Genomic DNA, 27,241 nt, shown 5'->3' on the forward strand with positions numbered 1-27,241 from the left:
TATTTTAGTTTTTTAAAATGTCCGATTTTTAAAACAAGGCGTGATCTTTATGACGCCACAAATGATGCAATTTGACGTATCTTTCTACCACGTTTCCACATTATGATAATCAAGAAGCGAATTAAATATTCCGCTCCACGCTCGCTATCAACCATATCGCTGCCAATACACGTGAGTAAAGATGCGAATTAAATATTTTTCTCTGTGAGTGGCAACACTGAATGGCATTTCATCATTTGTGATGTCACACGACAGAAACGTAAACAGTGAAAGCACACCGATTTAAATTTTTTTTTAAATATTAAACTTAAACAAATTATTTAAAAATGATCAGATCTTATTTTTAAAGCATGCTCTTTCAGAAAAAAATACTAAATTTTTGGAAACTATCCCATTAATTCGAGAAGTATTCAAAACTTCTCCAGTTTTCTTACAAAAATGTTCTCTGAGCTAGAGACTGAGGACATGGGGAAAATAGTTAAAAAGGATAATCCTCTGCCTTCCTGAACAAAGGCGTGTATCGCATCATTTTGTTTCTGTAAACTTTATCTCAGAATTATTGACTTCAAAAGAAGTTAGTGAAACTTCGGTAAGTCGAACTTCGATGAGTCGAAAACAGACAAGCAGAAGGGAATATTTATTCCCGTTTAACGGAATAGGGAATCAATGTTCTTTATTTTCGATGAGCCGAATTTCGTAGTGTCGAAATATTGATAAGCCGAATATTATTTCATGGCAGTCCTTAGATTTTCCTTGCTAACTTAACTACAATAGTTAAAGTAGTTTTTCCCCTAATAAGCAAAAAAAAAAGACATCAAAAGGCGTCTGGGACGAAACGAATCAAATCTGGCAAATTGAATGGAGTTTTTTACAAAAGAAACATTCAATCAAACTCAGATTTTATAGATTTTGTTTCATTGTTGACGGAATATAAGTCAAATTACCCAATTGAGGAAGTTATTTTGTAATGCATTAGTGCAAACAGCGAAAACGTTTCTGGTGTTAAAAAGAAACAAGAAAACTTGAAGGGGTAAAATCTATTCAAGATATTGGAAGAGTAAGATTTATTACCAGTTTTCACGAATCCCATCTGAATATTCCCGACTCGTGTACAGATTTTTTTAAATCTATTTTTTGCTTTTGTGAGTAAAAACTTATATTTCAGCATAAAAATGTAACTTGTCTTCCAACGTATGCAAACTTTTGAATTTATATAGCAATTATATTACAAACTAACATTGGCGTACCTAGCATGGGTTACACCGGGGCAGTAGTTTTTGGTGTTACCCCCCCCCCTACAAACGCTAAACAAAATGTAAACATGAAATTCACACAATATTCAGAAACTGCATACTTATAGAAACTAAGTAGGATAATGCACAAAAGACAAATTACGAACCCTTTATATATAACTTGCCCTAGACGCCTAGGTGCAGGGCCGTCGCGAGGTTAAAAGAGTGCTCCGTTTGCTAGAGTAAACATAATTTAAAATATTGGGGGAAATTCTGAATTGAAGTAATTATATTCTTCAAAAACTTGCAATTAAACTTTGGGTGTCACCCCTCCCTTTAGACGGGTGACACCCGGGGCAGACCGCCCCCTCCACCCCCGGTAGTTACGCCACTGCACGTTCATTATGTCAAGTTATAACCCCCTTCATTTCTATTCATTTTTACTCATGGTATAAATTTAGTGAGTTTCAGTGCATTTGAACTTAGTATTTGAACTCTTTTTCAATGAGCCGAATTCGCGATAAATATTAATTTTTTTTCCGCTTTCCCTGCAACTTCCGACCTATCGAAGTTTCACTGTATTTAAATCTATTAATGTAATCTTCGCTAGAAATGTCAATTGCCTTGAGAAAAAGAGTTCAAAGTTAAGCTAAATTTATCAATACGCTCTCAGCCATAATTAAAATTTTTGAAATGCTTCCTTGAAAGCAAAATAAGGAACTACCTACAAAAACGAACGAAAACTAGGCAACAGCCCTAAAAAATTTACTTCCAGCTTAAAGATTATTCTCCTTAAGTCAGAATAGTTTACAGACAGTGAAGCACTATGCTTAAACTTCAACTTTCACTGCTTTACTAAGGTTTTTTTGACAGAAAATTACTCTACGTAGTCCATGCTAAGGTACGTGTTCAGGAAATGGACAAAATAACTTACTTCGCTCGTAATTCAATTAGGGATATTTACGAAGTTTCACGGTATTTACAAGGTTTTAATTTCAGTTTTAACCATGTCACGATAAATAACGTTTCATTTTCCAATACTTAGTGTATTTTATTTATTTATTTAAATCCTATTTTGTTCTTTGGTATTACAGCGACGATTTGCGCAAAGCGTAAAAGTAAGAGTAAGAACTGATGACGTGGGGTATCTTACAACCTGAAAGAATTGTGCCTTTTGCGTATGAAAGTAAGACTACTAATGGCATGTCGCTAAAGGGGGTACAGTTTCGGTTGAATTTATATTATGATTAAAACATCGAAATTTTCCGACTTCAATCTGCTAAATTTTATTTGGTGCTTGAGAAATATCTGTACTTAGGAGCAAGAAAAATCAAAACAAAGTCGAAAACTCCACTTTTGAGAAAAGTGCTCTTTTTACTCTTTCTTTTTGTTTGTATTTATCAAACTTTCACATTTTAAGCGAATTTTTCAACAATTTATGAAATTTTCGCATGCTACATTAGGAATGCATATAATTTGAAATTACCAAATATACTCGAATTTTAAAAAAAATCTGTTTCAGCTCTAAATAAACAGATTGAAAAAACAAAGATTAGAGGAATTAAGCAAATATGATTACTATTACTCAGGGCGTTGCATCACATTTGTTGTTGCACAGTATACTTTCTAGACAGATTTCTAGCTTCAACTAAATTTGATCAAAATATGACATAAGCTGCTCCAAAGTAACTATAACGTTTGGATAACAAACAACCCACCAATCCATCTTACGTTACGAAAGTAAAATCCCCTCACGTCACCAGTACCAGTTATAGATTAACTTAGATGAACATTCCGAAAACAACTCACACTTCCTTTAAGATCAGTGGTACCCAATTTTTCATTACGTGCGGGCCGCATCTCATATTTAAACTGTTCTCACTAAGCAGAGCAACAAAATTTTTAATTTTTTTTTTAAATGACGTAGAAAAACATACAAGGTAAAAAAAATGTAAAAAAACAATGGAGGCCGTGAGAAGCAAAGGAATGTAACTGCCGAAATTTAAAATTGACATAATCAGTACAAATAATAGGGGAATCTTCAATCTGTTCTGGGGCACAAACTTATACTAGTGCTCTGGTGGGTGCTGCTATACAGCATGGTTTAGAAAACAATTTCAATGATAGCCTACCTAGGATCTGAACTTCAAACGAGATTTACTTGAAACTTCAAGACATCCACTTATATCTTTGTTTATCACTACCTCTATTGTCATCAGCACTTAATGCGTATTTTATTCATTTCATCTGTTTTCCAAGAACCAATTTAAAAGCATTCGCCTTAATTTTAGACAAGTTGACTAATCCTGATTTTCAATTTGTAATATTGAACGAAACAGCGAACCACCAAGGTCAATTTCGTGGGCCGCATGAGGCCCACAAACCATAGTTTAGGCACCACTGTTCCAGATAGAACAATGATCCTAAGGAATCAGACTAAAGTGTACTTACTTTGTTGGGTCTGAAGCATGTCCTCCAACTTCTTCCTGTCAATTCGAAATCTTTCTTCCTTCAACCCGCACTCGAGAAGTTCGGCGGCATACGCTTTTGCAATGAACTCACCATCCGACATATCTCTCAGAAGTTGCGGATCCTTGATGGACGATGCTGGAGAATCCACATCGTTACTCAGCGAGTCGCTAACCCTGCTGCTCATGGACGGGCTGTCGCTTACGACGCTGCTGGTGGACGGGCTGTCATTTGCCATGTTACTTATGGGTGGACTGAACATTGTGTCGAGCCTGTTGCACTCTCCCGGACAAGCACTCACGAAAGGAAAGGAAAGTAGCTCTGGTGTCGATGGGTATTTTATAGATTTCGGGCCGTGCGCAAATTTAAGAGTGGAGTTGAAGTGTTTGGTATGACTCGAGCAAGTTAAGGTTATGCTCAGGTCCTGGGAAAATTCAATGCCTTTCTCACCAGAAAATCCGCATATTTTCAGAGTAGTCATTTCCAAAAAGGGGATGAAAAGAAGAAATTCACCATATTTTGTTGCCTCTGAAATCGTGGTGCCCAAATCCATGTAATTGCAGAACCATGATGCAGGATTAGTGATATGAATTAGATTTTTAAAAATTTATTAATACAGAAGCTAAATAGCTTCACATACATTAAAAGACTGCGTACAGAGCTCTTTGGCTCCGAACACACATAGGAATGATTTACGACACAACATAAGGAAATAGCACTCAGGGCACCAGCGGGAATCGAACCTACGACTTCCGGTTAAAAAGACGAAGCTTCTACCATAGAGCACGGAGGCTCCTAGATTAAATAAATACAGCCTCAGTAAGTAAGTTGTCAGTGTCTGATTCGTACTAGAGGCGGTGGGTTCTATTCCCACGTCCGCCCCGAATGTACTTTCCCTTCTTTCTGCAGTAAATCCGTTCCTATAGGAATTCTGTGTCGATAAATTGGTATAAGAAAGGAATGCGAGACGCAGGGTTCGTATAGTCTTCATCGAAACCTGAGCTTGCAGTTACAAATGTAAATGTATCAATTAGATGGAGACTTCGTGGCCGAGGGGCGGAAAGCGCTTGCTCTGACAGCTGCTTGAGCGCATTAACGCAGGCTGTGGGCTCGATTCCAACTTCTGCCACTGATGTTATTTCATTCTCTTTGTTATGTTAAAATTTCCTGTGTATTTGTTTGGAAGCAAGGCGCTTTGATCGCAGTTCTCTGATGCATGTCATGTGAATCTGTCCAGTTTCTTGAATAGCAAGAGCAAAAATAAATTACACTGGTGTACTGAGCTTGCTTTTGGTTGTGCATAGTAGCTTAAATATCCAGAAATAAGTGGATTTATCATGTGTAGTTTCTGAAACAATGAAAAGCTTTTTAGTTTTGAGTAAAAATACGTAATTATTCTTATTATATTGACGGCGCTCCTGCAGCCCATTGGGGAGAAAAGCTGGAAACTTTACGTTGTATTCCACCAGAATTCAATTTACTTATTTATTACTTTTTTGAATCTAAATTCTAATCAGCTTCTCACACACACAGAATAACAAAGCGCCTTGCCTCCGGACAAACACAGAAACGATTTACAACACAAAGAGAAGGAAAAAACCACTCTGGACACCGGTGAGAATCGAGCCTACGACCTGCGGCACACAAAGCGAAGCTTCTGCAACAGGGGCACGGAGGCCTCATCCACCAGAATTTCACGCACTTTTCTTTTTGTACATTTAGAGGCCGAGTGGTCGCGCTTGGCAGTATACGGTACAGAAGGTCATCGGTTCGATTCCAATTGGTGACCTGGGTGTAACTTCCTTTCTTTGACTTGTAAATTTTCCCCGTGTTTTCCTCTCTCTGAAAAAAAAGTTGTTGCAGGTATTAAATGGAACAGAGGCAAGGCGCATAGTACTCGTTCTCAGGTGCGAACTTGCAATTCGGCACGCTGACCGATGCACCCTAAGTCTGAACACCTTTATTTATTTATTTTTTAAAACTTATTTATTTTTTAAATTTTTTGGTGCAACTTCCTTATTTTTTGCGCTCACAAAACCTGTGCGACTTCTCTTTGTTTTTTTTTCTTTTCTTTAAACTTGTAAACCTGTGTACTATTATTTTTTCCCCTCTCTTTTTTTCTTTCTTTTTTTTTTCCCCGGTAAAGGCGTCCTCTTGAGGGACTCAGTCCACCCCTGCTCGTCCTCTTATAATTGCTTGAACGAATGCCCCTAATTAAACTTGAAAGTGAACCTTTAGTATAATTCTCGCATCTTTTTTTGTGAAGCATTCATATTACTTTAATGCTGAACATTTCAATAATTATATCTGCCATGCACATCATGCATTTCGTGGTTAGATAAAGTTTAATTAAAACACGTACGGAAATTATATTTTGGCTGTGAAGCCGTGGTTGCCTGATCGGTAAGCTATCGGACTTCTGAGTAGAGGATCCCTAGTTCCATCCTAGCCAGTCGAAGATCCACCGTCTTCATTAAGGGTGACTGGGGAACGTTACATATGCTCGTGGTCGTAAAGTCCTCCAAGTGAAACGATACCTCTGGGGGTGCTAGACCAGAAGTTATTCGGCACCGAGTGGCATAAGTAACAACAACAACAATAACATATTTTGGCTGTACATATAAAATAGGTTATGACCACTACGGCATGGCGGGTCCGGCGAGAGCAACGGTGTAAAGCACGCAAACATAGTTAAACACATACTTGAACTTCACCGTAATGTGACGAAAAACATGCAAACTATAGATTCCCTCGCCACTCTTTTATGGCCACTGCTTTCTTCTTTTGTTGAAGATCACTTTCTGCCCCACGGAAGTGCATACTAGGTCAGTGGTTCTGAATTAGCTTATGAATATTTCCAAATTGAGGAATACTGATAATCTTCACAGATCAAACTTGATCAATCACATTGATTTTATCTCAAAAAAGATGTCTCGTAATTTAGGTTTAATTAATTTTGTGTCTAATTTCCTTCCTGCTGATGTTCTGTTTATTTTATATTTTTCTTTGATATATTCAGTTCTCAATTATGGTATTCTTGCTTGCGGCCAAACAACTAAAAATAATCTAAATAGAATAAATATTTTACTACTTAATTTCACAGAATAATTAATAGAGATAATATTGTGGGTAACAGTAATAGAAGCTTTTTGAAGACCGTGGAACAAATTTATAAATATAATGTTGGTATTTTTATGCATGATTTAATAATAAATGGTTTGAATTTAGAAATAGTAACAATCCGTGAATTGGTTCATAATCACCCCGCTAGAAACCGTGAAAACATTATACCTATTAACGCAAAAACAAATCTATTGTTTAATGGCATTAACTCTTACGGACCAAGATTGTGGAACACCTTACCCAATTGTTTAAAAACCATTAATAATCGAAATTTGCTTAAGAAAAGCTAAAGAAATTTATACTCAATTCTACTGCAGTCAATTTAGGGTAAAGTATCATATTTGTAACAGTATACCTGGGTTCCGTTATAAAATTAGACTTACTTATTATTGCATTACTTGTGTTGTGTTTATGTGTTCTTTGCATGATTATACATTTATTTTTTGTTAATTCTATCTTATGTTATAAACTGGTCTTAAATTAAGTTCTTTTCTGAGTGGTGGGAGCTAGTCAGGCTATTGTTATAGCCTTTATTCCCATTTACTCAATCAGGGATTTTCAAATAGACAGGATGAAATATATTTCTTTTTGTAATTTCTTTCTTCTTTTATTTTATACTAGTGGCACCCGCACGGCTTCGCCCGTAATAGAAAAATTAAAGGTCTTTTGGTTCGCTTGTATATTTACAAATGATGTATGGTGAATTTTCTCGCCAATTGGCTTGTACCGACGTTACAGTTCCACGTTATGATAATTTCGTATCTCGCCAATTGGCTTGTGCCCATGTTACGATTCCACGTTATGATAATTTCGTAATTTATGATAGTTTTTTTTCTTAAAATTTGAATAAAAAAAGAACCACATCGAATTTTCGAAAAATCGTTTCGAGGTGCACACCCTCATGCTACATGCTAACTTTGTGCCAAATTTCATGAAAATCGGCCGAACGGTTTAAGCGCTATGCGCGTCACAGACATCCTACGGACATCCTACAGACATCCTACAGACATCCTCCGGACAGAGAGACTTACTGCTTTATTATTAGTAAAGATAAAGATGTGAAATGTATATTTGTAAAAAAAACTATTACCCTGATGAAATAAAATGAATTGAATTTTCTTATGTGGTAACCCATTATAACATGATACACGGTTTGTAAAATGTATACCTTCTAATGCAGCATTTTTTGTTAGGCTGTGGGTGGCATAGTAAGTTGGTTAGGAAGCTAGAGTCGGAGTCAGAGAGTAGCGAGTTCTGAGCCCGTCTTGGCCAAAAACTCACTGAGTACACACGAATCACATCTTCGCAAATCCGCCGGTCGGGGCTGGTTGCAAGCAGTTACCTTGGGTACAGGGTACCGGAGATTTTACCTCCGTTTCTAAACCATGCTGAAATTATGGAGGTCTCAGTGACCCACTTGCCACAATTTAACGGGAGATTAAAACCCGATAAACTTATTAAATTGGTAAGTGCCGGAATCGCTAGGTTGCCACGACCTGATAAATTTTGTTAAGTTACCTCTTGTGAATCTTTATACATTCGTTATTGTGTTTCTTTTATATTCACTGTTTTATGTATTCTTTTTCTTTTATTTGTAGTCTCTCATTTGTGTTATTATTTTTAAAGGTTTTATTTATTTATTTGTTTCTTTATTACTGGATTTATAATGATTAAATTGAAATCGAGTGTTTTGAAATTAGACTATTTTTAATTTCGTTTCAAGTTGTAATCATTTGTTTTTCTTCATACCACACTTTACAATCGACAGTTGAAAATTGTGAAAATCTCCTATGTGTTGAGTTTTTTAAACGAATCTGATAGTGGAGGATGCAAAATATATCAGGAATTAAATCATTAGAAAAAATAAAAGTATTCGGTAATTCAGTTTATAATTTGATATACATTTTTTATCAGTTAGGTAAAAGAATAAAATAATATCAGCCTAATTATAATTGTTGAGTGCTATGCAGTGTAGGAAATTTTAAATGTGTTTAACAACTTTTGTATTAAGAATTAGTTTTAGTCAACCGTGGGTTTTTGACTTTCTCAACCGGTGGTCCAGCGGACCGCTACTGGTTTGCAGTGAAATTTGACCGGGCTCAAAGAAATTTGCTCATCTACTTGAAAAAAAAAAAAAAAAAAAATCTTGCAAAAAAAAAAGAAGAAGGAAAACTATATTATAATAATTCTATATCACTTCTTTACGTGAGTTTTGTGATTATTTTTAGTAATTTTCTATGGCTTTTCAGCAATGATTATTACTTATGTAAAATTATAGTGCGATATTTTTTTGTAACATTTCTTTAACAACCAGTAAAGTGTTATTTAAATATTTTAAATTCATTATTATTGTTATATGTAAAAAAAAAAAAAAGTGAAAACCCTTAGTCGCTCGCAAAACTATTTCACAAGTGTTTGACGTTTCCCAAAAGACGAAAGTCCCCCCCCCCTCCCCGAAAAAAAATTAATTAAATTAAACACATCAAAACATGAAATGATGATTAAAATCTTTCAAAAAAAAAAATGAAAAGAAAAAGGAAAGAAAAACGTCGTTCTTTCTTTTGGTGCTTAATTGCACAGGTTTATTTTGGAGTATATATTTTTATTACTGATATAAAAACAACACATGAAAGAATTTACTTCACGAAGAAGAGTAAGTACAACCGGAGCGAGGGTGGGAGACGAACCCACTGCCTCAAGTGTGCCAATGTCGAGCAGCCAGTCAGACCGCTCGGCCACTCAGCCCTCCCCCCCCCCCCAAAAAAATAACTGCGTCTGGCGATGAACCTTTTTCATTTGAATGCTGGCAAGTTGCATTCAGAAGATGTTCTCGCAATCCGAATTGCGATAGCATCTTAGCGCGTTAGTAGTGCAATAGCACGTTCTTCATCGGTTAGTTTTCGTCGAGGCATGACAAAACTATAAGGTACAAGCCTACACACACACGCACGCGTGCCTACATATACACACACGCACACATACACATACACACACACGCACGCTCATACACACAAGCCTTTACACACATACACACACGCCTACGTGCATACACACAGGTCTACGTACACACATAAGCCTACACATGTTAATTTTAAAATCAATCAAACTTTATTAACATCACACATAACGTTGTTACACCTCAAAAAGTCGTAGGCATATGTGTTTGTATCTGTGTGCAGGCATGAGTGTGTGGGTAGTTGTGTGTATGTGTACGTGTAGGTGTCTGTATGTATACGTTTGTGTGTATGTGTGTAGTTGTGTGTGTATATTTGTGTGTGTGTGTACGTGCGTGTATGTATGCGTGTAAGAGTAGGATATTGACGCAACCAGGGGACGGCGGCTTTCGCTATAGGAGCAGCATCGTGAGGAGCCGGTCGACGGTGATGTTGCAGAGGGTGCTAGCGGGGGAAATAAAATGATAGCACATCAAAACAGTCAAATATGAAAGCGATAAGCAATCGTGATTGCTCAAAAAAAGATTAGTGGGGGAAAACTCACGGGTTTCATGTGTTTATTTATCTATTCATTGCGAAAATAGAAAATGGAAAATAAAAGAAAGGAAATGAAAGTAAGAAGGAAAGAAAAAAAAATTAATTTGAATTTTGTCCTCTTGAATTCAAATTATGTTTTTCGCTATCACTAGTGTGTTACGTATGTAGGCGTGTGTGTTTATGTGAGTGTGTGTGTGGGGGGGGTATGTGTGTTTGTGTGTAGGGGTATGTGTATGTGCGTATAGGCATGTGTGTTTGTGTCTGTGTGCAGGTTTGAGTGTGTAGGTAGTTGTGTGTATGAGTGTTTGTGTGTGGGGAGTAATGTGTATGGGTGTAGGCATATGTGCTTGTGTCTGTGTCTAGGCATATGTGTTTGTGTCTGTGTCTAGGCATGAGTGTGTGGGTAGTTGTGTGTGTATTTGTAGGTATCTGTATGTATGTGTAGGTGTCTGTATGTATGCGTGTGTGTATGTGTTTGAGTTTGTGAATGTGTTTGTGTATGTGTGTGTTGTGCATATATGTTTGTGTGTGTGTGCGTGTACGTGCTTGTGTGCATGCGTGTAAGTGTAGGATATTGACGCAACAAAGGACATCAAAACAGTCAAATGAAAGCAATAAGCAATCGTGATTGCTCAAAAAAAAAAAAAAAAAACCCTCACCGATCCTTTAGGTTTTTTTTTTAAAAAGCTCTTGCCGGTTGAGAAACGCTGACAGCGTTTCTCAACCGGTGGTCTGGCGGACCAGCACCGATCCGCAGAAAAAGTTAACCGATCCTCAGAGCTTTTTGCCACTCCATGTTAAAAATAATAATAATAATTAAATAAATAAATAGATTAAAAAAAGGGGGGGGAACACCACAGGTGGGAAAAAAACGCTTCACTTGAATTTTGTGACTAATTTTTGTACTTTTCTTATGATTTTTCCCCGGGGAAAAAAAACTCATTCGCAAAATATTTTTGCACGCATTCAGTGGTTGTCGAATCGAAACCAACGAGAAGGGCTGGCAAATTTGTGCTTTTTTTTAACGTTGTTTTTCTTACTTTAACCAATCAATAGCTTAAATTGCAGTAACCGGTAGATCATAGAACGCCGCGATTAGTCACCGGTAGACCGGTTGAGGTTGTCGAACGCAACATTTGTTAAAAAACCTCACCAGTTCGCAAAAAAATCCACATATTTTAACAATGCACAATGCAAGAGGTTTTTTCCTTACAAAAAAGAAGGAAAGAAAGATAAGAAACGATGAAAAAAAAATATCACCGGTAAACCGGTCCTCTAATTTTTTTCAAACGCTCTTGCCGTTTCGCGGGTCAAAAAAGGTTGGAAAGCGCCGGTGTGCACGTAAACAGTTGGTAGGTTGCGCGAGTAGTTCTTAAGGCTTGCAGCTGACAAGGTTTGTATTTTCGCCTTTCGCCGGTTCATTACACGCGGATTAGTAATTTGTTCCAAATTCAAAACTTTCATATCATAATACAATGTCTTTTGTTTCGCTTATATATTTTCTTATTCTTTAGATGTATGTTTTTTTTCCTCTGATATTTCTTTGTTTGATTCCGTTGTGGTGCGTCTTGTGGTTTTTGTTGAATTGTTTTCCTGAGCAGAAAATAGCATTGTTTGTTTTTTTTTTTCGATGTTCTTCCTAACATGGAAAACAATGTTCTTGCGATGTTTTCTTATTCGTGATGTTTATGAGTATGATGTAGATGTAAAATGAGGCTGGGAAAACTAAAATCTAAGCTACAGGTTAATTGCTTACTCTGCAACATTTTAACTACGTTTTGGCCAAAGAACATTGATGAAAGATTAATAACCCATAAATATTTTGTTGAATTTTGTAGCTAATATGTCAAAGCATGGACTAAGGTATTGGAGTTGAGCGTGAAAACTTGGTTCCGGACGTAAAAGGTAAAAAATTAGCATGGTGTCGGACGTAAACAAAAGTAAAAAACCAATTTTAATTATTTTGGTTTTTGCTTTAAACCTCGAGTAATACGTTTATGTCAACAAATGAGATATTTTGATATTTACACCGTTACATATCTAATATTTTCATAAATATTAATTTTCCATCTTTCTCCAATTGGGTGGAAATTTTTTAAAAAATATTTTCTTTTCTGTAGAAGATTTTACGTTCCTCTTTTAGCCATTTAAAGGGCCCTTCAGCTCTTTGCATCTCAGAGACTTTAATCTCTTCATGTGTGATACATCCTGGGTAATGTACGGGTCATAGTTAACCACAACGAATTCGTGTACTTTAAAATGTGTAATTCCATATTTTTAAATTCATTCTATGCATCAATGTCTGATAACTTTTCTTTAAATAGAATAGCTGTTAACTTAAGTATTTTTAAGGAAGAAGTGTAGCAATTTCATTCGATGAAATTGCTTTTATGCAGTGCACAAAATGAATACTAGGATGATTTTCTCCCAATATTGGTGCTAAGTTGCTGAATCATACGTGATCTTTTCTGCTGATAAGTACTTTCTCAAAATATCTGATTAATGAAAAAGCCACTCATGTATTGATAAACTCCTTTCCAGCTTTTCTAGTACAATCAGGGATTACCACTGGGGGGGGGGGTCATGGCACAGACTGCACCATTAAAATTTTTAGGGGGATGTTTTCAGGGGTATTTTTCACTTTCGGGGGAGGTTCTTGCTTTTGGGTGATCTTTGCAATATTTAGGGGTGGGAGGTGTGACCTTTCTCTTGGGAGGGGGGCACCCCTAGTACAATAGACTTTCAGTCGCAGAGCTTGGCTCGGTTGAGCCCTCCTTTCTTTCATTTCACTTCTGCTTTTTGCATTACGCCATACAGTTCGTTTCATTGTCCAGCTTTGCCATCTACAACCCCTTTCCCCATGGGACATTGCATAGGAATTCCAAGTTAGTTGCACATTGAATTTCTTGTATCTCTGCATAAGTTGTGAGCTGGGTCTATCTGAAAAATCTTGTGTATTTTTAAAGCTTGAGTATTTGCCTTTCAGATATTCCAAAAGGTAACTTACAAATTCATGCGCTGCGAGCTTAGTATGATCTAAGCTGTCAGAAATAATTGAAAAATTTTGTGAGATTTCTTCGGAAATCCATGTATGGGATGAAAATCAGTATATCAAGATTATATACGAGATGAAATAATAAAGTGAATGTAACAAGTCAATGTAAGTGTACAGAAGCTGTCATCCCTTGGATGTTGAGTGGGTGTTAGGCTTGTGCTGCAGCCTCGCTGTTTTTTTTTTTTTTTTTGATTCTGATTGATTTTGCCTCCTTGAGGACTTGATGGTTGTTTTGGCGGGCTGCTTTCTAAAAGAATGTTGTTTTGTACTGCTGATCCCTGGAGTAGTTTGGGTCGCGGAGTCTAAATATTGTGGCTTCTGGCTGTGTGCCCAATGTGCCGATTGGATTTTGTTCTGCTGTAAAATTGCCGCGTTTTGAGATGTTTGAAATGAAGAAAATAATGTTTCCTTTTATGTTTCATTCTTCTAGAAGGAAATATTAACCAAATTGGACCAGTTGATGATTAATTGATCTCATGTTTTATGGTTTTGAAAAAAAAACATTTTATGGGAAAATTGTAGCAGGCAAATAATTTGTTGATGACGAATATTATTATGATAATCATTTAACAATTTATCTGAAGGTTGTACTATTAGATTAAAAACATAAGACCGAAGTATAAAAACATATATGTATATTTATTTACATTGTGAAAGCACTAAATATGTCGGGACCTTTTTATCTCCTGATGTTTTATTCGTATTTTTGTTGCATTAAAATATTCATGAAATTAGAAATTAAAAGATAAAGTTCTTTTTTTTTTTTTGCTTCTCATAAACGCATTAGCAAGGCTTCACTACATTGTTTACAGTGACGGAAGTTTTTCCTGTCCTCTACAAGAATAACTATAAATAAAGACATTTTTAATGACTACAGTATAAAGAAATGTAATTATTGTTTCCCCCCTCCCCTTTTTTTTAATCGGAAAAAATCTAGACAGAACAAGATATTAATTTTAAAAATCTTGGTGTCTGGCGTGCTTAATTTTTACGTCAGACACCCTACAAAAAGAAATCTAAACTTCTAACATCAGAATTAATAGCCAAAATATATAGTAGTGCACATCGTGAAAAATTCTAATTCGTCCGTTTCAATTGGAATTCCATGCACAATATTAGCAGTAGAGGATTTGCAAAGCTTACTTTCATGTTTGTTACTTTTTCGTCAATGAGTGCCGACTCATTCCATCATGGTCATGTGTGGGGCATTTGCACCCACACTTTGCTTATAAATTGTCTTAACATCTGTAGTATATTAAAGAATTCCAATATTTAAGTAGTCTGACATTGATGCATCATTCGGGCCCCACTTGGGCTGATAATATTACAGGAGAATTTTTTCCTTCCATAATTAAATGTTTTAATATTTCTTTAAAAATTATAACGGAAGTATTTTAGCGGTTATTTTAATTTAAATTTATATATATATATATATAAAACAATTGATTTAAAATATTACATATGCGGACAGAGTAGTCTAGTGGTTAGACGCTGGACTCTTATGCGCAAGTTCCATTCTGGCTCCAGTTTGGATTTTCAAGATGCAAAAAATTGACAGCGTTCTTGTTGTATGGTTATTCTGCATGTAAAAGATCAATTGAGTGCTCGTTTGGTTTAAAGTGCTCTTTGCAAAATTAAATTCCTTGTGCAGTTTCACATCGAAGAGAGCGCATGTTTCTCCATCTGGTAGGGGAACTTGCCTTCAAAATTCTGGTGGTAATGGCATCTGCCGATGGTGGTGCTTCATGAAAGTTATTGCTTCATCGGGGGATCGCACTTGGTCTGCAAAAGTTAATGCCTCTAACGCAGCTCCATTACAAAAAAAGTAAGGAAAAAAAACTTAAATAGTAAATTTCAAAAAGTTTTACAGACTTAACTAGCTATATTAGTTTGGAAGATTTCTTTGTAAATGTGTTATAAATTATAAAATACTTACTTTTTCTTACTTGATGGGAATTTATTTAAACATGGTGTGCCCATGAATGTTACATATGAATTAAAACTCATTTTTAAAATATTTATACAAAAATATACATTGTTAGTATAAATTTTCATTGCCAAGACCTTAAACAGCCACCTTCCTTTTGGGATAATTTAGGTTTATTGTGAAAAATATAACTAACAGGGGAGTTCTTTTTAATAGGAGCTTGATTCAAAGTGGAAAAAAAAAATTAAAATTTAAAAAAAAGGAAAGGAAAAGAAAGCAGAAACAGCAATGGGCGTCACAGATTCGTGAGAAAGTCTGCAGACTATTTTTTTATCTGGCATCAAAAACTAAAACTTTGTACAGAAATTTGTTTCAAGATTTAGCTAATGAAGAATTGTGCCTTATTTTCTAGGACATAACCCACAGGTAGCATGCACTTGTATTAGAATTTTGTGCTTAAACCTCTGTATGTTCCAATTTATTTTTTGTGACTAATCTAATGTTGGTTTATCTTGTAGACTATGTTTTCATTTCCCAAACTGCTAAAAAGAAAAAGTACTGGACATGAAAGTAAGCAAAAATAAGCAACTTATGTGATAGCTGCAAAATTTCTTAAATTGCTGCCATATTTCAATGTTTGAGTTATTCTCATGTCCTTACACTTATAGTAATGCGAAGGTAAATGAGATTTAAAGCATTCAAAATGATTTTACCATAGCGAAAAAAAAAAAAAAAAAAACAAATGCACAAGTCTCCTCTGATATCAGAGCTGCCTTTAAAACATTTCCAACATAAAGATATTAGTTTGATGTCAAGTTCTGTAAGAACCTATCAAGAAGCTTGCTATCTATCTTCTAATTCAGAAGGTAGATTTTCGCACATGTCAACACGATCTTATTCAAATTATAAGGTACCCCATCCCCATTTAATATCTTCTTCCTCTTCAGTTATGTCATATTAGCCTACATAGTTTGAACATTTTTTCTATTGCAACGATTCTTTTTTCCTATTTATGCTCTTTCTTCAATACTTAACCTTTTCTCTCTTCTGCATTTGGATTACCTCTAAAACTCTAAAAACCCAAGAAAACACTCACTGCTAAGTACGAGGGCTCTTTTGTTTCAGTTTTATTTCCATATTATGTCTATTTCATATGAGATGTCAAAAAAATTACTCATTAAATCGTCAGAAAATGTCCCTATTTTCGCCGAATGTGGGCTGTTACGCATTTTTGACAAAAGATTGATTTAGAGTAAATAAACTGCTAGTTTAAAACTCTTAGATCGTAAAACAAAATAAAAAACGCCCTTTTCGAGTCTGGTATTAGAGCGAGGCATAGTGGGACAGTCTCATCCTGCCCCAACTACGACTGTACCCCGCTCTGACTTTTTTTCTTTTTCAACATTTTAAGGAGTTTGTTTTATGCCTGCACTAAATGTTCTGAATAGGAAATGCAATACCGGACCAAAAATTCAATACCGGTATTCGGTGTTTTTAAAACGTGATACCGGAACGCCAGTATGTGAAGTTTTTCAAAAGATGCTTCCAAACATTTCGTTTCGTTGCCATATTTCCTAAATTCGTATGAAAATTGTATTATTTATGCAAACGTATTGTGTACAAATTGAAAATGAAGTAACAAATTTCATAGCAAAAGATGAATAATAGCAAAAAAAACGTGCATCTATTGAATAAACTCTAAACCTGGAATTCATTTTAGTGCTCAACTTTCCTACAAGCCCGGTAGCAGAAACTGCGAGACGTGCGTCGCAGATTTTTCAGCGACCTGCAGACAATTTTATAAAAGAACAAAAAGAAAGAAAAATAAATAAAAGACATTAAAAAAAAACATCTTTGCAAAGATCGTTTAGAGATCGTTTTTTGGCCGGAAAAGCGATGGATGCTTTCAGCATTTCAGCTAGAAACATAGTCGCCATATTTGGTCATTCACAAGATCGAAGTAGATAAGATGCTTAAGTGCTAAGTTTTCAAAAACAAAGCAGAATTGGATGTTTTATGCAAACTGATGAAAATAACTTAAAATGTGCTGCAAATCGTTTTCTTTTATTTTTTAAAGTAATTTTCTTGAGAAGTTTTATATTTAAAATTTCACCTTATCTTCATTGCTTTGGACGCAAAAGTGCTGAAAGCTTTTCAACTAAAATGTAACCCCATGAGGATTTTTATTTTTGAATTATTTTTTCGCAACAAATTCAAAAATTTATATCTTAATTTTCGGCGTAGTCGCCATGTTTGGTCATTCCCCAAGGTGTTGGTACGCAAGATACTTTAAGTGCCTACGTTTTCATAAACGGAATTGGATGTTTATTGCAATGCAAACTGTTGAAAATAATGCAAAATGTGCCATTTTTTCGGATAATTTTTAACTCTTCTCTTATAAAGTGCAAAGTTTTGTCTTAGAATTAGAGACGTACCGAGTAGCACTTTGGCCGAGTACCGAGTACTCGGCCTTTTACTACTCGGCCGAGTACCGAGTTACCGAGTACTCGGCCTTTCACTACTCGGCCGAGTTACCAAGTACCAATTATGTTTTATGAAGAACCACCAACACACATGTGATGAATTATGAACTTATTGGAATAGTAGTATAGACCTCCTTGTCCATATAATAGTTTTTAAAACTAAATTCCTGCTGAAATTCAATTTACGCATTATATAAACAATTTTATTTGTGTCAACAATTTTACAAAAAAATTATTTTTAAAATCAAAAATAAATAAATAAAAGGTATGATTAATCAAGTTGGAATTAAAACAAATTTATGCCAATCAGTTATAGTTTTAGTCCGCCAAACATAAATAATTTTAATACAACAAATGTGCAGGAACACTGCAGACATGTGTTTCTGCCCCCCCCCCCCCCCCACAAAGAACGCCTTTTTCAGTGCATAACATGTGAGCTAAAGAATGTAAAGACATTCGACAAAAAAATCCGACTTTTGTCGGATGCCTTTAAATCCACAAGCTCCCATGTGGTGCATTGAAAAAGGAATTCCTTGTAATGCCAAAACACGTGTCTGCAGTGTTCCTGCACTGTGCTTTTAATGTTGTTTTATTTTTTAAGCAAAGGTATTTTCATAATTTTTAATAACTAATTTTTGTTTGTAACAAAAATCCATTTTTAATATAAAAATTCCATATTTTCTAGACTTTTTTTTTGCATAATTTTACATAAATAAGTTTTATCAACTTTGGGGACATTAAAATAAAGATTTATTCGATTGAAGCATTAAACTTCATTATTCTCAAAATTTAAAATTTGACTTATAAGTTTTAATTGTGTAAATGATTGCAGAATATAATGCGTGCTCTTTTTTCTATAAATTTTAGTATCTGCCTTGGACAATATTCAATTTTTTGCAACTACTCGGTATTGGCCGAGTATCTGATCAGAATTTGGCCGAGTACCGAGTACTCGACAAATTGGCCGAGTACCGAGTAGTTACCGAGTACTCGGTACGTCTCTACTTAGAATAATATCTTACCTTCATTGCTTTAGAAGCTAAAGTGCTAAAAACTATTTCATCTAAATTGTAGTTTTCTAAGTATTTTGAATTTATTTCTATTTTTATGTAACAAATTCAAAAATCTAATTAGAATCACGCCTTTTTCGCGCAGACGCCATATTTGGTCATTCGCAAGATGGAAATAGACGAGACTATTACTTGCCTAAGATTACAAAAACAGAATTTGATGTTTACCTCAATGAACATCAAATGAAGATTACATAAAATGTACAGTAAATCATGTTTCTTTTAAAATGATTTTCATTAAAAAAATGAATTATTACCCGAGGAATTATATTTGCTATGGAAGCTTTGCTATAAACTAAAACATTCATTTAAAATGCAGTTTCCTGCAACTTCTCATTAATTTATTTATTCATTTAAAAAAAATAAGAAACCTATTTTAACTTAAATTTTCCACACTTAAATAAATATGTATTGAATAATTGCTTTTCATAGTGCGCAGAGTTCTATTTGTTTTTATGAAAGCTGTGAAAAAACTGCCCCCCCCCCCCTTTTTTTATACTTTAAAACTCGGCGACAGTGGTGGCCACTACGTTTTTCAGGTCTAACGACCACTGACCAGTTGGAAAATTTCTGAGGCTTGACCTTTACTTGTGTATTTTATGAAAACTCAAAATAAAACTGTTAATAATGCTGCAGATTATTTTCAACTGTCCAAAATGGTGTCGCAGACTGGATAGAAAGTTTCTGCTACTGGGCCTACAAGTGAAAATATACTCCTTCTGAATTCACGCAGGTGGATGGTACTGTTAACAATGCGTATTATAAGTCCTCTAATTGTCTAGAGGTCCTTTATCTTCAAGTTATTCGGTCTTTTGCGTGTTATTTTTTGATAAAAAATTTTGTATTGTGCGTATTTTTTAGTTTATAGCGTGGTGTACTGTCTTTTCGAGAGACGATACTAAATGTACTACTACCCCCCCCCGTGTCCGTTTACCTTGTCGTGGTGGGGGGGCTTGCGGTGTGGTGAGTTCGGGGCGAGCTCTTGGGAGGAGTCGTGAACCCCCAGTTGCTCAAACAGAATATCGGCGGGAGGGGATTTTTCTCCCTTCCTTCCCTCATCACACTTACCAAATGCGGACGAAAACCCCTAAGCCAAGGCGTGTCAACCGTGCCGATGGCTGCGTGGTACCGGGGGTAGTCGGTGCCTCAAACGGGAGACTTCAGGGATAGCAGGCGAACCCTGTCGTACGCAGCCTTACCTCTGTGTGGGGGGCTACACAGGGGCTAGACCCAATCTTTTCCCCCTAGTTCTCTGGTTCGTTTATGGATGAAAACTCAAAGAACACTTCTCCCCCTTGTGGGGAGCGTCAGAAAGACTCGTTCAGTTCTGCAAAATTTTTTATAATCAAAAGAAATGAAAACCTAACATTTACTGCTGTCTCCCCATTCTTAATTAATAAAGCTTTAATAAATCTCATCGGTGAGTTCCAATCGGTTAAAAAATTACGTACAGGCGAATTATTAGTCGAAATAAAGCATCCTAAACAAGTTCATCCTATTCTTGCAATCAAACAACTAGGCCCATACCTTTGTACAGTTTCAGCACACTCAACATTAAACTTTTCTCGGGGAATCATTTCGGAGCCGGACCTTCTATTTACATCAGAGAAGGAAATTCTAGAGGAAATGCAAGATCAACACGTAAGTGGAGTGAAGAGGATAACTATCAAACGCAACGGCGAAATGCAGAATACGAAGCACATCATTCTGACTTTTAATACGCCTATCCTCCCTTCACGTGTCAAAGCTGGTTATCTCTCTTGTCCAGTTAGACCTTACATCCCAAATCCACTACGATGTTTTAATTGCCAGCGTTTTGGACATTCCAAGCTGTCATGCCGTGGTACAGGAACCTGTGCCAGATGTGCTGAGCCCGGCCACGACAGCAATGAATGCTCAAAGGAATTTAAATGCGTCAACTGCAAAGGAGACCACCCATCATACTCTAGAAAGTGCCCTAAATGGCTAACCGAAAAAGAAGTACAGGTCATCAAAACCATTCAAAAAATATCATATCCAGACGCGAGAAAAATTGTCCAATCTCGTACACCTACAACTGGACTTTCATATTCTGCTGCTGTAAAAAAAGTATTCAACTCCATAAGCACACAAACTGAACCTCCAGTAAACAAAGTAAACAGCAATAAAATACCGAACTCACCTAATGCTATAACTGTAAACACAACCAAATCAAATAAACAAAATAATAGCCCCAAATCTTCTTTTCAGAAAACTAATCAAAATCAACAGCAAATAAAAAAAACAGATAATGTATCTGTTATTGTTAATCAAAACAAACCATCCAGTCAGAACTCGAAAAAACTAATTGAAAAAAAGAAACTTTTACAAACGCGCACAAAAATCGGGGTAGCCTCTAGACAGAGGCCCCCAAAATTTTATAACTTTAGAAAGGAGGACTTTTTGCTTTCTAGCAAGAAAGTAAAATTGTCCAAATCACACATAGAAACACTCCAACAACCTCCTCCCCAGGAGGTGGACGAGGATGTTGACTTTGAAGATCTTCCGCCATCCGACGATGAAGGGTGGACGGACCATCCTCCCTCATGAGCTGCTCCCTCTCTTTGTGGCCGTTTGTCCTTCCTTTTTTCTCCATGGCCCTGAGCATTCTCTCTTGGAATTGTCAGAGTTACTCGCATAATGTCACTGACATAAAAGATCTTGTCGAATACCACCAACCGGCCATATTTTGTCTGCAAGAAACATTTCTGTCCCCTGCTGATAGACCGAGGTTGAAAGGTTTTGACATATACCGCAAGGACTGCTTGTCAGGTGACCGTCGTTGTGGAGGAGTGGCATTGCTAATCGCTAATGATTATGCATCCAGCCAGCTCAATATCAACACATCCCTGCAAGCAGTAGCTGCGCGCGTTCACCTTCACTCGCTGTTTACAATCTGTTCTATATATATTCCACCTTCTTACGATTTGAGAGGCGTGGAATTGCAAACACTTGTAGATCAACTTCCTCCCCCATTTGTCCTCTTGGGGGATTTTAATGGCCATAATCCTCTCTGGGGAAGCCCAGCCTCCAACAGCAGAGGTTTAATTATTGAAAACTTGATTGAAGACAATGATCTATGTGTTCTTAACGACGGTGAAAATACCTATTTCCACCTTCCTACACAAACCTACCATGCCATCGATCTTGTAATATCCTCACCTTCCTTTCTGCCACTTTGGGATTTCCAGGTGCAGGGTGGTCTCTACACCAGTGGCCACTTTCCAATCAAAATAACTTATACTGGACGCTGCAGCTTTCAGCAGCATCACCAAGCTCGACTTCGCATTGATCGAGCTGATTGGACAGCATTTACCCAGTTGGCAGAAATTAAATCAGAAGACGTGACTGATATTGATATCGATGTAGCGGTAAAGCGAGTAACCGACATCATCTTAAACGCAGCTAACGCTGCTATACCAAAAACCACTAAAGGCAGGATCAAGTTTCCTAAGCCTTGGTGGAACCATGATTGTCAGGAGGCCCATAAGAAACAAGAAAAGGCATGGAGCACGTTTCGTCGTTATCCAACCACACAAAATCTCGTGGCACTTAAACGAGCTCGTGCTGAAGCTCAAAGGATTCGACAGAAGAGCCAGCGGGACTCGTGGCAGACCTATGTCAGCACAATCACGACGTCCACCCCATCAAAGACCATATGGGGTAAAATAAAAAAAATCGTTGGCAACTACAATACATCTTGTGCACCCATTCTGGAGAATAATGGTCGTATTTTATCCGATTACAAAGAGGTGGCTGACTGCATGGGGACTTATCTGGCAGAAGTCTCCAGTGCAAATAACTATTGCTCAAAATTTTTAACCATCAAATCACGCAAAGAACAAAAAGTTCTAGATTTTAATTCAAACATTTTTAATTCATACAACACAAAATTCACCATTCATGAACTAAATACTGCCTTACAAAAATCAAGAAACTCATCACCTGGTCCAGATCAAATTCACAATAGCATGTTAAAAAATCTAAGCAGGTCTTCATTAGAAAATATTCTGCAGCTTCTTAACAGAATTTATTCTGAACATAGATTCCCAAAATCCTGGAGTCAAGCAATAGTTATCCCTATACTTAAACCAAACAAACAATCTGATAAACCTGAGAGCTATAGACCTATAGCTCTCACTAGTTGCCTATGTAAAGTCATGGAACGGATGGTAAACGCCAGACTGATGCACATTCTGGAGTCACACCATCTCATATCCTCATATCAAAGTGGGTTTAGGCGTTGCAGATGCACAATCGACAATCTAATGCTTCTCGAAACATCAGTAAGAGAAGCATTTGTTAAACGAAAACATCTTGTGAGCGTATTTTTCGATATTGAAAAAGCATACGACCGTACCTGGAGGTATGGGATCCTCAAAACCCTTCATGAGTATGGGTTGCGAGGTAATTTACCCATCTTTCTCTCCAATTTTCTGAAACATCGCTCTTTTCGTGTACGCGTCAAGTCTGTTCTGTCGGATACCTTCATTCAAGAAGAAGGAGTACCCCAGGGAAGTGTACTAAGCGTAACTCTATTCATTATAGCAATCAATAGCTTAATTGACCAATTGCCTCCCGCTGTAAAAGGTACCATGTTCGTGGATGATTTTCAAATTTCTTTCTCATCAACGAGCATGAGTATCATTGAAAGACAACTTCAAATTGCAATCAATAAAGTAACCCAATGGGCAGAAGAAAATAGGTTCACTTTCTCTGCTCAAAAAACATTCTGTATCCACTTCTGCCGTAAAAGAGGGCTTCACCCTGATCCGAATCTTCTCCTCAATAATCAACCAATAGCTGTAAAAGATCAAGGAAAATTCCTTGGTCTCACCCTTGATAATAAACTAAAATTTATACCGCATATACAAGAGTTAAAAAAGAAATGTTCATTAAAATTAAATATCCTTAAAGTCTTAGCGAACACTTCTTGGGGTGCTGATACAGAGTCTCTGTTAAGAATATACAGGGCTCTGATACGCTCAAAACTTGATTATGGATGTCAAATTTATGGCTCTGCTGCAAAAACCTATCTGAAAAGTTTGGATCCAATACATAATCAGGCACTGCGCATCTGCACAGGAGCGTTTCGAACTTCGCCTATCAACAGTCTTCATATCCTTGCACACGAACAATCTCTAAACAATAGACGCCTCAAACTTTCTTTAAATTTTTACTTCAAAATAAAACCCTGCACCAATCACCCACTACATCTCCACATTTTCAATCCATCTAATGTTGCTTTATTTCTACACCGGCCTTCGATGACCCCAACATTTGGGATCCGAATGCGTCGGGTACTCTCAGACCTGCAGCTATCGGATTTCAAAACCGTTAACACAACAAAACTAATTGAACCATGGTGCGAAGTCATACCTTCTATAATCAATGATTTCTCAAAATTCCCAAAACAAACTACCGCTAATACAGTTTATCAACAAGTGTTTCATGAGATCAAAAGCAAGTATTCTGGTTATAAACACATTTTCACTGACGGATCAAAAGCAAACGATCACGTCGGCTTTTCCACAATTATTAATGATCAAGTTACGGCAGAAAAATTAAACACATCTTGCTCTGTATTTACTGCAGAAATAAAAGCTATATTTTCATCTCTAGAATCAATAGCCCAATCTGTTCATAGAAAGTGGGTGATATTCACTGACTCAAAGAGTTCAGTGGAAGCCATCACTCATTGCAATAATAACAGCCATCCTATAGTCATCCAGTCATATCTTTTATACAAAAACCTTATGCAAAATAATTTTCGTGTTCTTTTTTGTTGGATCCCTGGTCATGTAGGCATTGCAGGCAATGAGGCAGCCGACTCAGCTGCCAGAGCTGCAAGTATCCTGGTCGATAATAGTGCCCCTTTCGATGACATCAAAAACGCCGTCGTTGTAAGCCTCAACACGTATTGGCAGGGGACGTGGAATTCAGAAATCCAAAATAAATTGCATTCGATCCAGCCCTCCACTAGAGGTTTTAAATCATTAAATATCACCAGGAGAGAACAAGTCTTATTAGCTCGACTTCGCATTGGACATACCAGATTTACTCATAGATATCTCTTATGTCATGAACCAGCTCCAACATGCATTACATGTGATGTAAATCAGACAGTGTTGCACATTTTATGCAACTGCCCAAATTTTAATCTATAATCCCAAATTTTAATCTAATCGTTATAAATATTTTAATAATTTTAACCCATCTTTGAAGGAGTTGCTGGGGGAGCCGCCCCATCGCAATTTATACTCCTTCCTCCAGGAGATTGGATTCTCCTTTTTAATTTAGTGGTTGTCTCGACATTATGTGATTTCGTCCTTCCTTTGTTTTTCAAGATATTGTTTTGCCCATTTTGTCTTTATCTTCAAAATGTTTAAATGTTTTTATCGGCTGCACTTTTTAACACTAGCACTTGAAGTTTTATTCTTTCCTCTTCAAAATATGCTTTTATTTACCTTATTCTTTAAAGAAAAATAAATAGCATATAATAAAATATCGTTTGGCGCAGTATAGCCCTCAAGGGCTCTTGCGCCATAAAAATCAAACCAACCAACCAACTAAATGTACTAAATATTCCAATCTTAACATCATTTTCTCTTGAGCAGGAGAGGATTGTGTTTGCTTTTTATTAGCTCTTTGGTTTGAAATTTGCAGTAAGCTTGACTAAATCTGATCTTGTTAATTTCTCTTATTCGTTTTCTAAATCTGTGCTCAGATGACAAAATGTTATAAGTCACTTTTTTTAAATTTTACGGGACGTCAATTTTTAAATTCAAGATGTCATGAAAAATCAGGAAAATGTTTTACATAAGTAAACGTATTACCAATATTTATGCAAGATAGTTGGGTAATACTTATAGTCAGTGCACATAGAAAATATTGCTGTAACCTAATTAATAACAGCTGTTTCCCAGGGGTTTCCTGACTTACCACTTGTTGCCACCTCCTGTTTTCTCAATTTTCCCAGTATCTACATGGTATTGTATAATGTTATAGAAGGGTTATAGAATCCACACTTATTAAATTTAATGTTTTATTGATCAAATTAAGATAACAATAAATGCAATTTTACATGGTTTCATTTTCTGCCGTTACAATGTCTTCAACCTCGTCAAATTCTGCAGCATCATCACTAGTTCGCAGGTTTTTATAAAAATCGTGGCAGTCTTCATCTACCAGTGAAAGAATTGACAATAAGTCGTTCTTTTTCAAAGGGTTAATTGGCAGTGGTCCAGCATAAGAGAGCGGGATGGTGATTGAATCTAATGACAGTGGCCTTCCTCTTTTTTGTCTCCTGAAATCTACAACCTGAAATTCCGATGCATCGTCCATTGTGTATTTATATTTAATAACCCCAAAAGTTGATTCATAGCGCAACCATTTTATCTTCATCCACTCCACCTTTTCCCCGTTTAAATTAATAGTTCTTTTTACCAAAACCCCCTCTTTTTCCAAAAGTTTGGAGAAAGCGAGAAAATCCGAGTTGGCCATGGGAGTCACATGAAAACTTTTTCCTTCTTTTCGTCTACTCTATTTACTGGATACTAGTCGTACGAAGGAGTACCAGTCCCTTGGAGTCATTATGGCTGCGTGCTCTGCTTGTTTCTTTGCCCTTTCAATCCTGGCATGGTCACTATCACACTCCAATCTTGTGTGGCCAGGTAATAGAAATTTTTGATCAATCACAGAGATTGAAGGTTTCTTTAGGATTACAAAACTGAACATTATGGCCATGTGAATGTTTCTATTTTGGCCACCACATGTGTCGGAGTATGTTGTTACATGAGATATATTGTCGTGCAACATCGTGATTTTTCTGAACACACAGGAAGCAATTTGATCTGATCCACGACCTCCAATCGCCTCGTGCCACATGAAACAGTGTGTTTCTTGAACATGTGAGCAGTCACGCACTGTGAGATTGTAGGTAGATAATAACCTTTTGTAGTAAGCAATGTTGGTAGACAGATATGGTGTTGGAAGCACTTGCTGCAAGTCGAATACTAATACTCTTTCACCTGGATTGTTAGTAGCTAACTCCTTATCCTTCCTCTTACTTTCATATCCCATTTCAGCCTGAGCAATATGTTCATCATGAAGCAAGGACAAACGTTCTCGTTCCTCTAGATTGGTACAAAATTTTTTCTTAGCTTTGAATTCATCACATTTCTTACATGTATCTATGTATGGTTGCTTAAACTTTAAACCAGTGGTTTTGAAAACACTTCTGAAGACATTATAACAAGCCACCTTAGCATCACTATTAACCTGTAAACACGATGTTTTGTATTCTTCGTGCATTTTTTTATTGTAAGGTGACTGGGAAGGTAAATCTTTTCAGATGTCTCTCTTCTGGAATAA

General features: G+C 36.5%; 1 protein-coding gene across 1 annotated transcript in view; it reads right to left on the reverse strand.

Moving 5' to 3' along the window:
* The window catches only part of LOC129230122 (protein bicaudal C homolog 1-like), a 62,177-nt gene extending 58,238 nt beyond the window's left edge, over positions 1 to 3,939 (reverse strand). Inside the window, exon 1 of the mRNA XM_054864527.1 lies at positions 3,684 to 3,939. Coding sequence (XP_054720502.1) covers positions 3,684 to 3,939 — 256 coding nt within the window. The remainder of the gene's footprint in view (positions 1 to 3,683) is intronic.
* Between the last annotated feature and the right edge of the window lie 23,302 nt (positions 3,940 to 27,241).

Source organism: Uloborus diversus, chromosome 9 (genome assembly GCF_026930045.1).
Source record: "Uloborus diversus isolate 005 chromosome 9, Udiv.v.3.1, whole genome shotgun sequence".
NCBI classification, from domain to species: domain Eukaryota; kingdom Metazoa; phylum Arthropoda; class Arachnida; order Araneae; family Uloboridae; genus Uloborus; species Uloborus diversus.